This window comes from Mastigoproctus giganteus, chromosome 8 (assembly GCF_048544385.1).
Source record: "Mastigoproctus giganteus isolate SK-2022 chromosome 8, ASM4854438v1, whole genome shotgun sequence".
Taxonomy (NCBI): domain Eukaryota; kingdom Metazoa; phylum Arthropoda; class Arachnida; order Uropygi; family Thelyphonidae; genus Mastigoproctus; species Mastigoproctus giganteus.
Window position 1 is genome coordinate 215,737,564 of NC_143582.1, and position 14,975 is coordinate 215,752,538.

At 34.6% G+C, this 14,975-nt stretch overlaps 1 protein-coding gene across 1 annotated transcript; it reads left to right on the forward strand.

Annotated features, from left to right (window-relative positions):
• Positions 1–9,884: 9,884 nt before the first annotated feature.
• Mrm2 (Mitochondrial rRNA methyltransferase 2) lies at positions 9,885–13,782 on the forward strand. Its single transcript, XM_090380090.1, is given in 3 exon segments — positions 9,885–10,059; positions 10,061–10,235; positions 13,344–13,782. Coding segments are annotated over 3 exon segments (696 nt in total). The 5' UTR covers positions 9,885–9,975; the 3' UTR covers positions 13,781–13,782.
• The last annotated feature ends 1,193 nt before the right edge of the window (positions 13,783–14,975 follow it).

Sequence of the window (14,975 nt, forward strand, 5' to 3'; positions counted from 1 at the left end):
GCATCGTACACCACTGGTTATCATGTTTATCAGGACGTCTATAGACGGTGGGTATAGCATTGGTTGCAGCAGTTAGAATTTGTGCTGTGGTATGCTGTGCAGCATCATCTATTGATTGGTATGTAATGATTTGTTCATCAAAGAAAACTGGAAGGGAATAAATTCTAATTAGCCTTGGAAATTTTCCATTTTTGATTTCTGTCTGTTTGGATTTCGCAAATAATGGGGTTAGTGGTCACTGTTTAGCGGATTGTCCAGTGTTGACCACTGGATACATGGAAACAATAATGGAGAGCATATCGTCTAGTTTATAGTTGTGGTTGTACCAGTGGAGGAGTGGACTTAGCGTTCGCTAAACCTGGAAAATATCAGACAGATTTGCACAACTATAGGCTATCTCGTTCCAGCTGCTTTGGCAAGACATTCGAAAAGATGCTTCCACAATCCCACGCTGTTGTTTTTGTTGTACGGTTTTAGGAGCATCAATGACAAAGGCCTTATTGCTTCGTGTATACTATCTGTAAATTGCGTGTGTCTCGGGTCGATTTTTTTGTTTTGCTGGACGAAAAACCATGCTGTCCTCGCCTGAGACCAACTAACTCAGCCACGTTGTGAAAAAGACCCATAAAAATTCCTCACGTCATCGACGGGACTCGAACTCAGGTCTTTTCCATTCGCTGCTACCAACTGTTACACGAAGAATATTCATGTAACAAACCTGTCGCCAATTCCTGGAGTGACATGGAAAGCTTTTGATAACGAACACTACTTTCCAGTTTATTCAACAGATGCTCAATGGAATAATCCAGGGATTAAGTCGTCCAAAGCAGATGTTTGTTGTCTACCTTCTGCTCCTCATACCACTCTTTCTCACATTTGGGACAGTGAATAGTCGCATTATCATCTTGATAATACTTCTGTCAACAGGGATAAATATGCGACATTGCAGGGTGTTTTTTTTTTTTTTTTATGAAAACCCAAAACACGAAAGGTATCAAAACCTATAGTACTTATTACCGTGCATGGGTTGAAGGAGAAGTATGGGGGGAGGGGGATGCCGGAAACTTTGCTCTAGAGACTAAACATGGGTTTCACTACTTCAAGCCTCCAATAAGTACAGTGGTGGTATTTCACCGGTTGATGAAAGTCATCTACCACCTACAAGATCCACGATGTTCAGATTTGCTCTAGCATTCACGCCTTCCAGTTGAATCAGGGGACCAATGGCATGCCGCGAAAACTTTTTCACCTCATTATACTTCCTCCAGTAGCCTGTACTGTCGGCACACCGTACACACCGGGTCAGTGGCATAGCTACCATGTAAGCAGGCAAGGCAATTGCCTCCGGGCCCGGGCCCTTTAGGGGCCCGGCGTCTTTGGCTGTCTCCTGTTTTTGCAATTTTAATTGCAAAAACAGGAGACAGCATTAGGGGGCCCGAACATGTTCTTTGCCTCCGGGCCCGAAAAAGGGTAGCTACGCTAGTGCACCGGGTGGAAAAGGCTCGGATTCGAATCCCGTCGATGACGCGAGGAACAGATACATTGTACCCCCTGAAACCAAAAATAGCAGCTAGGTTAGCATTAGGCAATTAGCGCCTTTTTTTTTTGTAAATGTACCTGCTGATATAAAATCCTGGCTACACAACTGTACCGATGGTTTGTGATATTCCCATATAAAACAGTGCTTATAAAATCCAACAAAACAGAGCAAATTGTTCCATCGTATGGGGATGATTATACTTGATTATCCGCTCCATAAATCTTCGGGCTCATTTGCGTCTGTGGCCAATAGTAAATAAATTTATGGACGACTGGTCACAGATCAATGTGATCTGTGCGACATGCAACCCGTTTTCTGCATCTATCTACCAATCTAGTACTCGTTGCTTATTTGTTTAATTAAATTTTTTTTACATAACTTTTACATACTGCGCTTCTGTAGTTCGCTTAAATGCGGCAGATGGCGCTCAGGAATCACATATTGTTGATGCGTGGTTTTGTTGGTGTGTGTGGTTTAGTTTACTTGATTTCTTGAAGATGTGGTAATTATTTTTGTTTTTATATATATATATTAAAATACAATAAAATATGGAGAAAACTAATAAGATATACAGTAGCTTTCGAGACAAAATGCCTCTTCATCAGCTTAGTTGGCAAATGGTGTATTGCAGTATATATATGTTGGTTAAAACAGCAAAAGTCAGCTGAGCATGATCATGCATCACAAGTCTGGTGTCAGTAGAGCAGAATTACATATACATGACGACCGCCAGCGCTCATGGCACTGCAAAACAGTAAATTCCATAATGGGGTGCAAGTGCACTCCCTTATTGCGATTCATGATACCTTTACTGCTAGCTATGTGCAGTGCCTCAAGCGCTGGCGGTAATCATGTGAATAGTCGACGATTTCAATATCCCATCGGGGAGTGAGATTATGCTGTTCAACCCAATAAGGCTTGGCGACTGCGGAACATTCAAAATTAGCCAATCGAAGCTGTTTTTACCAAAAAAAAAAAAAAATTATATATATATATATATATATATATATATAAAGCATCCATAAAATTACTGAGTTTAGGTTGTAAAGATGTAAAATTATAGTTAAAGTGTAATATATAGAACACCCAATTAATGCCATCAAACGATCGAACATTACATCGGACGTTATGTATATACTAAATAGATACGTTATAGTGTAAAGTTAATATCTTTAAAGTTTGAAAATCCATATAGCCATAGTCCTGCCATATCTCCAGTATACATGAAAACCAAAATATAAATCATATTAAGTAAATTAATAAAATAATAAGCCCAACACAGGAAAATTATTTTGCAAGGAACTTTGTCGAGGGCTAAACCCTTACAAAATAACCAACCCATGCTAGACTGAGCCATCGGTTTCTGTTATCATCTGCCTGTATACTAACGCCAAAATAATATAATAGTGGAAATGTGGAATAATTTAGTATAACATTAACGTAAGATTTGAGACAAATGTAAGTCTAGAATGCCCAAACAACAAGTGTCGTACCGTAATACATAACAACAATTTATAAATGATACAGGCTGGATGATATTTAGCCCGACCGATCGCTACCACATTATAAGCACAACTGAGTAATTATTAAAATTTTTGCTGAACACAATTTAGCATAAAATTTTGCAGAAAATAGCTAATAAAGCTAACCGAAGGAGAACGGAAAAATGTATAGTAGAGCAATAGTACCTCACTCCCCCTCGAATTACTCTAATAGTTCGCGAGGTATGAAAAATAAGGCAAGAGGAAAGCTAAAAGCAAAAAGAAAGAAAAGGTCAATTTATCGATAGTACATCGGATATTAACCGGGAGCGTAACTTCCCGACCCTAAAAGTAGGGATCCTGGTTAGGTAGTAAAGGCCTGTAAAAATATATCAATCGAATAAAAAGAAAAAGAAGAAAAAGAAAAAGGAAAAAACGGAATGGCTAATTCCTAATAAAGTTTACTTTAAGTAGGACATAAATAATGTCAGATAAAGTCAAATTGTCAGTAATGCTAAGAGAACGAAAGACGGAACCTGTCAGATAAGGTCGGATTGTCAGTAATGCTTAGAGAACAAAAGAGGGGACATGGTAAAAACCCCGTAAGGAATCTACCAAGCATACTTTACCGTAGCCCAAGGCGGGAAAAACAAAACGCCTGCAGCAACCTCACTAGACTTATATAACTACAAAGCGTCATGCGCCACCTAAGATTTGTCAAGAATTAGCCGGTGTTTTTTGGATGAACAAAAGCATAATAGCGCCCTCTATAATAGAGAAAACAAAACCAATAATACTCAGATGTAGAAGAGAAATCCTAGTATAATATAGAATTCATTCCTACTGTAGATTCATTCCTACGCCTTAGAAAAGTGGTACCTATATGGGTTCTTTACAGTAGGAATGAATTCTATATTATACTAGGATTTCTCTTCTACATCTGAGTATTATTGGTTTTGTTTTCTCTATTATAGAGGGCGCTATTATGCTTTTGTTCATCCAAAAAACACCGGCTAATTCTTGACAAATCTTAGGTGGCGCATGACGCTTTGTAGTTATATAAGTCTAGTGAGGTTGCTGCAGGCGTTTTGTTTTTCCCGCCTTGGGCTACGGTAAAGTATGCTTGGTAGATTCCTTACGGGGTTTTTACCATGTCCCCTCTTTTGTTCTCTAAGCATTACTGACAATCCGACCTTATCTGACAGGTTCCGTCTTTCGTTCTCTTAGCATTACTGACAATTTGACTTTATCTGACATTATTTATGTCCTACTTAAAGTAAACTTTATTAGGAATTAGCCATTCCGTTTTTTCCTTTTTCTTTTTCTTCTTTTTCTTTTTATTCGATTGATATATTTTTACAGGCCTTTACTACCTAACCAGGATCCCTACTTTTAGGGTCGGGAAGTTACGCTCCCGGTTAATATCCGATGTACTATCGATAAATTGACCTTTTTTTTTGCTTTTAGCTTTCCTCTTGCCTTATTTTTCATACCTCGCGAACTATTAGAGTAATTCGAGGGGGAGTGAGGTACTATTGCTCTACTATACATTTTTCCGTTCTCCTTCGGTTAGCTTTATTAGCTATTTTCTGCAAAATTTTATGCTAAATTGTGTTCAGCAAAAATTTTAATAATTACTCAGTTGTGCTTATAATGTGGTAGCGATCGGTCGGGCTAAATATCATCCAGCCTGTATCATTTATAAATTGTTATGTATTACGGTACGACACTTGTTGTTTGGGCATTCTAGACTTACATTTGTCTCAAATCTTACGTTAATGTTATACTAAATTATTCCACATTTCCACTATTATATTATTTTGGCGTTAGTATACAGGCAGATGATAACAGAAACCGATGGCTCAGTCTAGCATGGGTTGGTTATTTTGTAAGGGTTTAGCCCTCGACAAAGTTCCTTGCAAAATAATTTTCCTGTGTTGGGCTTATTATTTTATTAATTTACTTAATATGATTTATATTTTGGTTTTCATGTATACTGGAGATATGGCAGGACTATGGCTATATGGATTTTCAAACTTTAAAGATATTAACTTTACACTATAACGTATCTATTTAGTATATACATAACGTCCGATGTAATGTTCGATCGTTTGATGGCATTAATTGGGTGTTCTATATATTACACTTTAACTATAATTTTACATCTTTACAACCTAAACTCAGTAATTTTATGGATGCTTTATTAATTAGGAGTTTGCCTATGTATTGACTGGTCTGCAAGGATTCTCCTTATCGTTATCGTTATCTAATTACATTAAATTTCTACATCTTTTTATATCAATATTTTTGTTTTCGCTATATTAAAGTATAAGGATACTATTATGCTAGTTATCATACTCTGTGAGTTTGGTAAGATATATAGTCGATGGTTAACTGTATTTCCCCCATTTTTTAGTTATTTTTACCTTATAATACTATCATGAGTTACTACACTTTGAATAATCATAAGATACTACGTCGGTCGCGTAGGCTAAACTGTACCGCGGATTCTACTATGGCTATGAGTGATCCGATAAGTAACCAAAATAGCCATGTTGCATCTAATGTATTAGGCTTACCAAGTAACCGCCCGGTTAATGATACTATAGACAATAACTTACATTTGGACACGAGGACTTTTGCATCGGAGCTATACTTAAAATTCAACAAATGCAACAATATGAGATGTCAAACTTGCCCGGCCATGAACATTAAACACATAATACCTATGATCCGGTTTTCTGCCATTCTAGGGGAGCTATTTACCTAATTACATGTAATACGTGTATGGCTAAGTATATTGGACAAACAGGAGGTGAATTACATATTAGAATTAATGGGCACAGATCCCATATTAATAATTTTGTTAATAAAAATGACATTGAACTGCAGCACTTCCAAACACAGTTTCGATAATATTTCTATTACTATATTAGATATTGAACATAGACACAGCATTAGATTACAACGTGAAAACTGCAATATTCTTAAATATAAAACCCTGTACCCTTATGGTCTCAATAGTTTGTTTAATGGACGTAATTATAATATTGGTAGTTTAGATACTTGTGTTTATAAACTTTTTCATATGGCTAATAGATCCCAGCCTAAATTGCCACGTAGTAAGATGAGAAACAAAGTTTTTAACAATACTGGTACTGGCATTCAAATGCGCACTAAGCATACTTTAGGAAAATTTACCGACATGCTGGATACTTGGGATAAAAATGTTATAAATATTAAACTCATACATGATATCTTATTCGGCCTCAAGCATAGCAAGTTAAAAGCCTTAGAAAAAATTAACCAGACATATTCACATCGTAACCAGCATCTTGACCACTTACTTAGGGATATTTTTAAATATCGTCTATGTAATAAACCTGTTATCCATAACATCTATATCAATATTAAATTCAGTAACATTATATTTGACTACTTACCGTTAAAGGAGATATTAAATAAACATGTTAGCAGTTTTCCACTCAGTAATAGGAATATAGTAACTAGGTTTAGTTACAATAAACCTTTTGGGCTTACTGCTTGTAATTATAAGCAGCTAGCCTGCAACTTAGATAATGTCTACCAGGATGCTATTTGCTACTGCCACTTACCACAATACCATGATTTCGTTGACTTACATCATGGGCATGTAATTACTGGTAATCTTAACCTGGTTCCTCACCAGGAATTGAGATCTGTTCTTTCCTACGGTTTTAAATACAGACCTAACACTAGCCTTAATGCTAATCTTATAACCAAACTAATACATTCTGACCTTATGCATTTTTGCCTTAAATTGGCCTATAAGTTTAATTTACCACTAGAGGCCTTCTATAATTGGCTAGTTCTTACTAATAGCGATTTTAAACAACATATATTTAGTATGCTTTTACATAGGAAGCATCATACCATTAGAGATAGCAAAAGATATAATATGCAGTTAATCAAACGACATTTAAAGGAGTTACAGGATATATTTATCATAACAACTATAGATAAGGCCGCTAATAATTACAGTTTCATCTGCAAAAAATTCTATGCCACACTATTATACAATGAACTACATAGCAGTGCTACATATACTAAATCTAACTGTAACCTTGGTACTATTACCAAAAAGCTACTGGCTATACAAAAAAGGTTAAAAATTAGTAACTATAATACTAATTTTCCGTATTTGTATGGTATTCCCAAGTTTCACAAATCGCCTATTAGTTTCAGATTTATTACATCTTGTAGAAATAGCTACTCAAAAGTCCCACATAGTAAGCTAGTTGAATTGCTCAGCATGATTTTCAAGGCTATAGATTCCTCCAGAATTATTAATAACAATAGACCTATTTTAACCTTTATAAAGAACAATATGAATAGCATCAAACATATAAATACATATGATTTCAAAAATTTATTTACTAGCATCCCACATGATAGTCTAAAATTGGTGTTAAATAATTATTTTACAGAATATAGCCAAATTTTACCCTGCCAACGTAATTATTGGGATAACTTGATTAATCTTTGTATTTCCAACAGCTATATTTATAATGGTAGTAATATTTTCATACAGCATGCTGGCATTGCCATGGGGGCGAGTAGCTCGTGTCTCATCGCCAACTTATATCTGCATCATTTGGAAAACAACTTTGTTAAAGATATCCATATGTTCAGATATATTGATGACCTAATTGTGTTCAACAATACTAGCTTTCTTACAGAAGCGGTTAAACACTACCCGCAGGAGTTGGTTCTAGAAGTCACTAACAACGGTGACCCTTTTAAAGTAGCATATCTGGACATAGATATTCAGATTAATAATAATACACTATCTACCAAGCTATTTGACAAACGCAAAGAATTCAATTTCAAAACTATAGACTTAACCCGTTGGGGTACTAATATCTCTGTACGTATACTTAAAAACATTATAGTGACACAAACTATCAGAAGAGTATATATTTGTAATAATAAAAGTGATGTTATATATGCGCTTATCGATCTTAAGCATAAATTATTGGATAACGGTTTCCCATATAATTTCATTTTGAAACATATGAGTACTGCTTTATCCATAGCACTAAAAAAGTACCACGATAATTTAAACCAGTTGGAAATTATCGAAAATATTAGGCAGGCAGTTTATTAAACTGTTATATACATTTTGGATATTGCCGTGGTCTTAATGTAATCATTATTGTTTTTTAATATAGGGTATAGATATAGCGAGTGGTGTACTAATTCGCCTTAGAAAAGTGGTACCTATATGGGTTCTTTACAGTAGGAATGAATTCTATATTATACTAGGATTTCTCTTCTACATCTGAGTATTATTGGTTTTGTTTTCTCTATTATAGAGGGCGCTATTATGCTTTTGTTCATCCAAAAAACACCGGCTAATTCTTGACAAATCTTAGGTGGCGCATGACGCTTTGTAGTTATATAAGTCTAGTGAGGTTGCTGCAGGCGTTTTGTTTTTCCCGCCTTGGGCTACGGTAAAGTATGCTTGGTAGATTCCTTACGGGGTTTTTACCATGTCCCCTCTTTTGTTCTCTAAGCATTACTGACAATCCGACCTTATCTGACAGGTTCCGTCTTTCGTTCTCTTAGCATTACTGACAATTTGACTTTATCTGACATTATTTATGTCCTACTTAAAGTAAACTTTATTAGGAATTAGCCATTCCGTTTTTTCCTTTTTCTTTTTCTTTTCTTTTTATTCGATTGATATATTTTTTACAGGCCTTTACTACCTAACCAGGATCCCTACTTTTAGGGTCGGGAAGTTACGCTCCCGGTTAATATCCGATGTACTATCGATAAATTGACCTTTTCTTTCTTTTTGCTTTTAGCTTTCCTCTTGCCTTATTTTTCATACCTCGCGAACTATTAGAGTAATTCGAGGGGGAGTGAGGTACTATTGCTCTACTATACATTTTTCCGTTCTCCTTCGGTTAGCTTTATTAGCTATTTTCTGCAAAATTTTATGCTAAATTGTGTTCAGCAAAAATTTTAATAATTACTCAGTTGTGCTTATAATGTGGTAGCGATCGGTCGGGCTAAATATCATCCAGCCTGTATCATTTATAAATTGTTATGTATTACGGTACGACACTTGTTGTTTGGGCATTCTAGACTTACATTTGTCTCAAATCTTACGTTAATGTTATACTAAATTATTCCACATTTCCACTATTATATTATTTTGGCGTTAGTATACAGGCAGATGATAACAGAAACCGATGGCTCAGTCTAGCATGGGTTGGTTATTTTGTAAGGGTTTAGCCCTCGACAAAGTTCCTTGCAAAATAATTTTCCTGTGTTGGGCTTATTATTTTATTATTTTATTAATTTACTTAATATGATTTATATTTTGGTTTTCATGTATACTGGAGATATGGCAGGACTATGGCTATATGGATTTTCAAACTTTAAAGATATTAACTTTACACTATAACGTATCTATTTAGTATATATATATTATATTATATATATATATATACACACTGCAATACACCATTCACCAACTAAGCTGATGAAGAGGCATTTCGTCTGGAAAGCTACTGTATACTTTATTAGCTTTGTCCATATTTTATTGTATTTTAATGCTTTTATTTTATTTTATATTTTATATCTGTTTTAGTATTTTATGTAGATATTATTTATTTATTCTAATAAATTTATTTTAAATTTGTGTTAATTCAGTTTGTCAGTCATTGCTAGAAAGTTTTGTGATACTTTTCATTACATTCTATTAATTCTTAGTGGTTAAATAAATTCAAATTTTGCATATTTAATTACTTTTTTTTGTCTATTTCATAACTTTAGGGTGACTTTTAATTGAAATTAATGGCTAGATGTAAAGTTGTCACATATAATGGCCTTTGGAATAACTTCAGAAGGAAAATTAGACCACAGCTTTTGTTACAGCAGCAAGATGCAGAATTTCATACCACAATGCATTATTTGAAAATTGTGCCTGATAATCTGAAAGGAAAATCCAAAAGCTCACAAGAGTGGTTGACACGTCATTTGAATGATCCCATATGTTAAAAAATCTCGTTATGAGAGTTATCGAGCAAGAAGTGCATTTAAACTCATTGAAATAAATGAAAAACATAAACTGTTGGAGCCAGGAATGACTGTTGTGGACTGTGGGGCATCTCCTGGTGCATGGAGCCAGGTTATAATTAAAAAAATTAACAGTGATTATAAAGGTAAGTTTTTGGAAATTATTTTTTTAGACTATTTCATTTCTAATATTTTCAGATGCATTTAATTTCTTAGTTTTGTTTCTATCAATAGTATAATGTAAGTCTGCTTGTTTAGAAATAAATTAATATTTGATGACCCTTTCTACTGCAGAATCACTGATGCACCCAAATGGTCAGTTTTTAAGGTGTATTTTTTTTTGAGAGTCGTCAAATCCAAATTAATATTGCAGCTACATTAATAGCTGGAACTACAATGGGGAAAATTCACACATCAAAAATCATTCATCATTAACATGTGATCCATTATTTTTAAAAATAATTTACAAAAGTTAAAATTGTGTATTTATAAAATTTGTAGTGTGAACATCACACAGAAGAATGGCTGAGCCTCTATCACCAGATAGGCAATGCTAGGCGGTTGATGACTGACTCTATCACCCACTGAAATACCACACCATTTCGCTTATTGACGTGGAGTGCATCGTGGCAAGATTCAGTATTCCATACATTTTGAGGATGCAGCTTTAGAACAGTTTATGCATACTGGCCACTAGATAATCCACTTGACCAAACCTTTATTAACTCTCTAGGTGGCATCTGGGTCTGCTTAGTATAATAATCTCAGTGCCTGTACTCTGCCAGCTAGTAACTGGAGAAAATCAGAGTAGTGTATATGTAGGAGGCATTGTCAGTGCCACATTAATTCCTAAATTGTCCTCCCCTGTACTTTTATTTTATCTACTAAATGCATCATGAATAGTGAAACTAGTAGACCAGACTTATCTGCCAAATAATCTGAACTTCCTCATTCATTTTACAAATATACATGGTCTCATTTCCAATCTCTGTGATATCCATTTACATTTACAGTCTAACAAGCCCCACTTTTCCTAGTAGAATCTCAGTTATCAGTTGCCTCAACTGCCACCCATCTCAGTTGCTCTAATTGTTTGTCTACGATTCCTTTCACTTTAAAGATGGTACTTGCACGTCTGCTCTGATATTCCTTGTCAGAGACTCCCTCTTTTGGAATCTCCTCTTTTTGATTTCAAGATTAAAATCTCTTTTTAATTCATTCTCTCAAATTCATCAATTGCCTCTATTGTTCTTCCAATCCTGACAAATTACTCAGAACTTTTTGATTTCTCTACTTTGTTTCTAACTTTCCTAATAGTGAGATAATTTTACTTTGTTATTTTAATATTCACAGCTTCAGCTGGCCCAGTTTGCTAGTTACACAGATCCTGCTTGTCTCTGGCATGGTGAGGATTTTGCAATTACTAATGACCTCACACAATTTGTTTGTTTACCTATCAGAATACCAAGCTGTCGTAACCATACACACAACAACTCCTAATCTTTTCCCACCACCAAATACGGAGGATGCGGAAAGGTCAGGAATGACCACTGCATATTCACGGAGCAATATGGCCTTAGTTGCTAATGCTCCTAAAACACAAATAACAAACAAACAAACCCAATCTTTTCCTCACCAACAATCCTTCAAAGTATGCACACAGTGTTAGTGGTACTTCACATTTCAATTTGGTGATGATAATTTTGTAGAAAACTTGGAGAATAAAGTGATTGTATGGAAGAATGTCCTCCCCATTAAAATATTTGTACACCTTGGTGTAACATTACTACTTATTTTCCCTGTGTGAAGACTGCAGCTAAGAATGCAAAATCATCAGTTGATCGTTTTGGTTTTTCAATAAAAATGTGATATATACGAACACATATATAACCTCAAATTTTGTGCAGTAGAGGACTGTCAGAGTAACAGACTGGAATGAAATGAAAACTTTTGGGTTACTTCTCTTTGCAGGAATGTATCGCTTGTAGTGGAAAAACCTAAAAAAAGATTTGTGGAGTCAAGATGGGCCTGGTGTTAATGCTTTTGGCAGCTATGTCTGCAAAACAGAATGAACTGGAAAGTTACTGGAGAGGCCTTCATCCTGTAGTGGATTGAAAATGGATGATGATGATGTCCCTGAAGAGGTTCTGTTTTCCCCCATGGGCCATGAGGATTGACTGCATTCAAAACAGAGATATCAGAAAGAAACTGGAATGAAACTTTAGATGAATGGTTAGTGCCATTTGAGGGGGTAGATGTTCATTCTGGCAATATATACCAAATAGGCTGGCAAAATATGGATTAAAGAGTTTTATGTATGTGATGTGAGGATGTATAACATGCTGAACATGGAAGTTTATGTAGTAAAACAACTTCTGGGCCATATGCTTTTTTAAATGTTCTTCCTAATGTGGTAATGCAGATTGTGTATCCAATCGAAGACACTAGTTTCAATTTGACCACAGATAATTGGTTCAGCAGTGTACCTCTGCCTTTGAAATTATTGAAAATAAATGTTACTCTTGTTGACACACTTTGGAAAAAGAAATGGAACTTCCAGCTAAGTAGTCAATCTGAAGGGACGTGAGCAGCAGTTTGTTTGCGCTTCAAAATCAGATCATTTGTGTCATATGTACCAACACACACACACACACACACACACGAACTGTCATTTCAGTTCAAATCAAATCCCAAGAAATACTTGCCAGCAGCCATTCTGCAGATGAACTAATAAAACTTCCCTGTGCAGTACTATAATTTGGTTATACTGTACAAGAATATTTTGTGTAGTACTATATTTACAAGAATTCTTGTAATACTGTACAAGAATAAACTGTGCCGACAAAGATTAGGTTTCATCCTTAAAAAATAATATAAATAATTCGCACCAATCTGAGCATTTGAGATCATGCTGCAAAACTGCATGTTACCTAGAGTAATACTAGAATATGTATACATTTTTATTCAACTTTTGAAATAGGGCAAAATAAAACATTTCATTATTATTGGTGTTCCTTTTGTTCCAATTGGATAAAAAATTAAACTTCATTTTAGTCTTTATTCTGTTTATTTAAAAACAGTTATCAGGATTTAACCTCGATTTTATTATGATTATATGTAATTTTTAAAATTATAATTCATAAAATAGTCATTATTATAATAAATAAATAATATTCATAAAATATTAAATATGCATGTAAGAAAATATATCTTGAAAAAATTATTTTTACTTACCAAATTCATTTTCTTTGTAGATACACATAATAAAAAAGGAACTTGTATTGCAGTTGACATTGAAGACATGTATCCATTGGAAGGTGCTTATATTTTGAAATATTCTGACTTTACTCTTTCGTCTGTCCAGAATCAGGTAATTTCTTTGTTACCAGAACAGAAAGCTGATGTGGTAGTCAGTGATATGGCTCCTAATGCTAGTGGTTTACATTCTTCAGATCATGAACAGATACTCTTATTAGCTTACTGTGCATTACAATTCTCTTTAAGAGTACTTAGAATCAAAGGAACCTTTCTTTGTAAGATGTGGGAAGGACAATCTACAGGAAAGTTAGTAAGTGACATGCAAAAATTTTTTAATTTGGTAAAATATGTAAAACCACCAGCAAGCCGCTCAGATTCCACAGAAATATATCTTCTTGCAAAGAACTTTAAAGGTATTGTAATAAAAGAATAAATAAAACTGACAAAAAAAAAAAAGAAGAGGAAACTTTAAATTTCAAATTTTTTGTAAAATCTGAATGATAACCAGGCATGTATAAGAATCCAGTAATAAACCAAATGTACAGGCAAAGGTTTGAAACTTTGACAGGTGAACAGAATTAGTTTTGATTATTGATTATGAAATATGAGTTTATTCATATTACTATTATTGTTCTTACCTTCTTACTTGTACCTCATGAAGTTCACATAGAAAGGTAAATTAAATATCATTAGAAAGCCTATCACTGGGATAGAGTTTATGATATTATCCAAGGTTAAAGAAATAAATTTTATGTTATGAAATTACCATATTTCCTGCCATAAAATACATTTTTCCCAGAATTCTATCTCAAAAAATCATCCCACATCTTTATAAGGTGATGGTCACAGTTGTCATAAATAATCATCATGTTGTCTTGTTTTGCTGATGATTTTAGAATTTTTACCACTATACTATTAATTTTGTGAAACCCTTGCTAAAATGTTAAAACATCCAAATAAAATACTGGTAAATTGACTTTGGGGAAAAACCTTGCTGAATCTGTTAAGGTACCACGATGAATATTTTTATGATGTAGATGTAATGTGAACTTAAATTTCAATAATGTGCACATTATTGAACTTTAACCATAAACTTCAGGTTGCCAGTACCCTATTATGAACAAAGAAAAGGTTTTTTTTCTTTGTTCAACTGGCTACTGGCTACAAATTACAAGCCATCGGTTAAGCAAAGGAATACAGAAAGAACTGGAGAAGGACATTTAGGTCCACCACCAATAGAGAAGATGATTCAGGAGTGGCAGAAACAAGAGGATAAGCTCAGTATGGCAATCAAAAATAAGCATAACCTTCGTCAGCTAACAGTGAAATTGGTGAGACTTGAGAAAGATCTGAATAGCTGGTAATAGAGCAGAGGAACTGTGGCATATTTGTGTCAACACAAACAGTCATTTTTGAGGCAAAAGTAATTGCATTAGAGACAGTTGTAAGTGTGGCATCAGTAACAACTTGGATGGCACAGAAGTTGATATTCTGTTTGATCAGAATGACAGTTCACTATCAGACAGCAGCAGTGACCATGAGGATAAGGAGTGTGGTGATGAGGAGTGTGGTGATGAGGATGATAGCAGTGATAATTTCCATGTTTTGTAGATGAATAAAAACTTGTT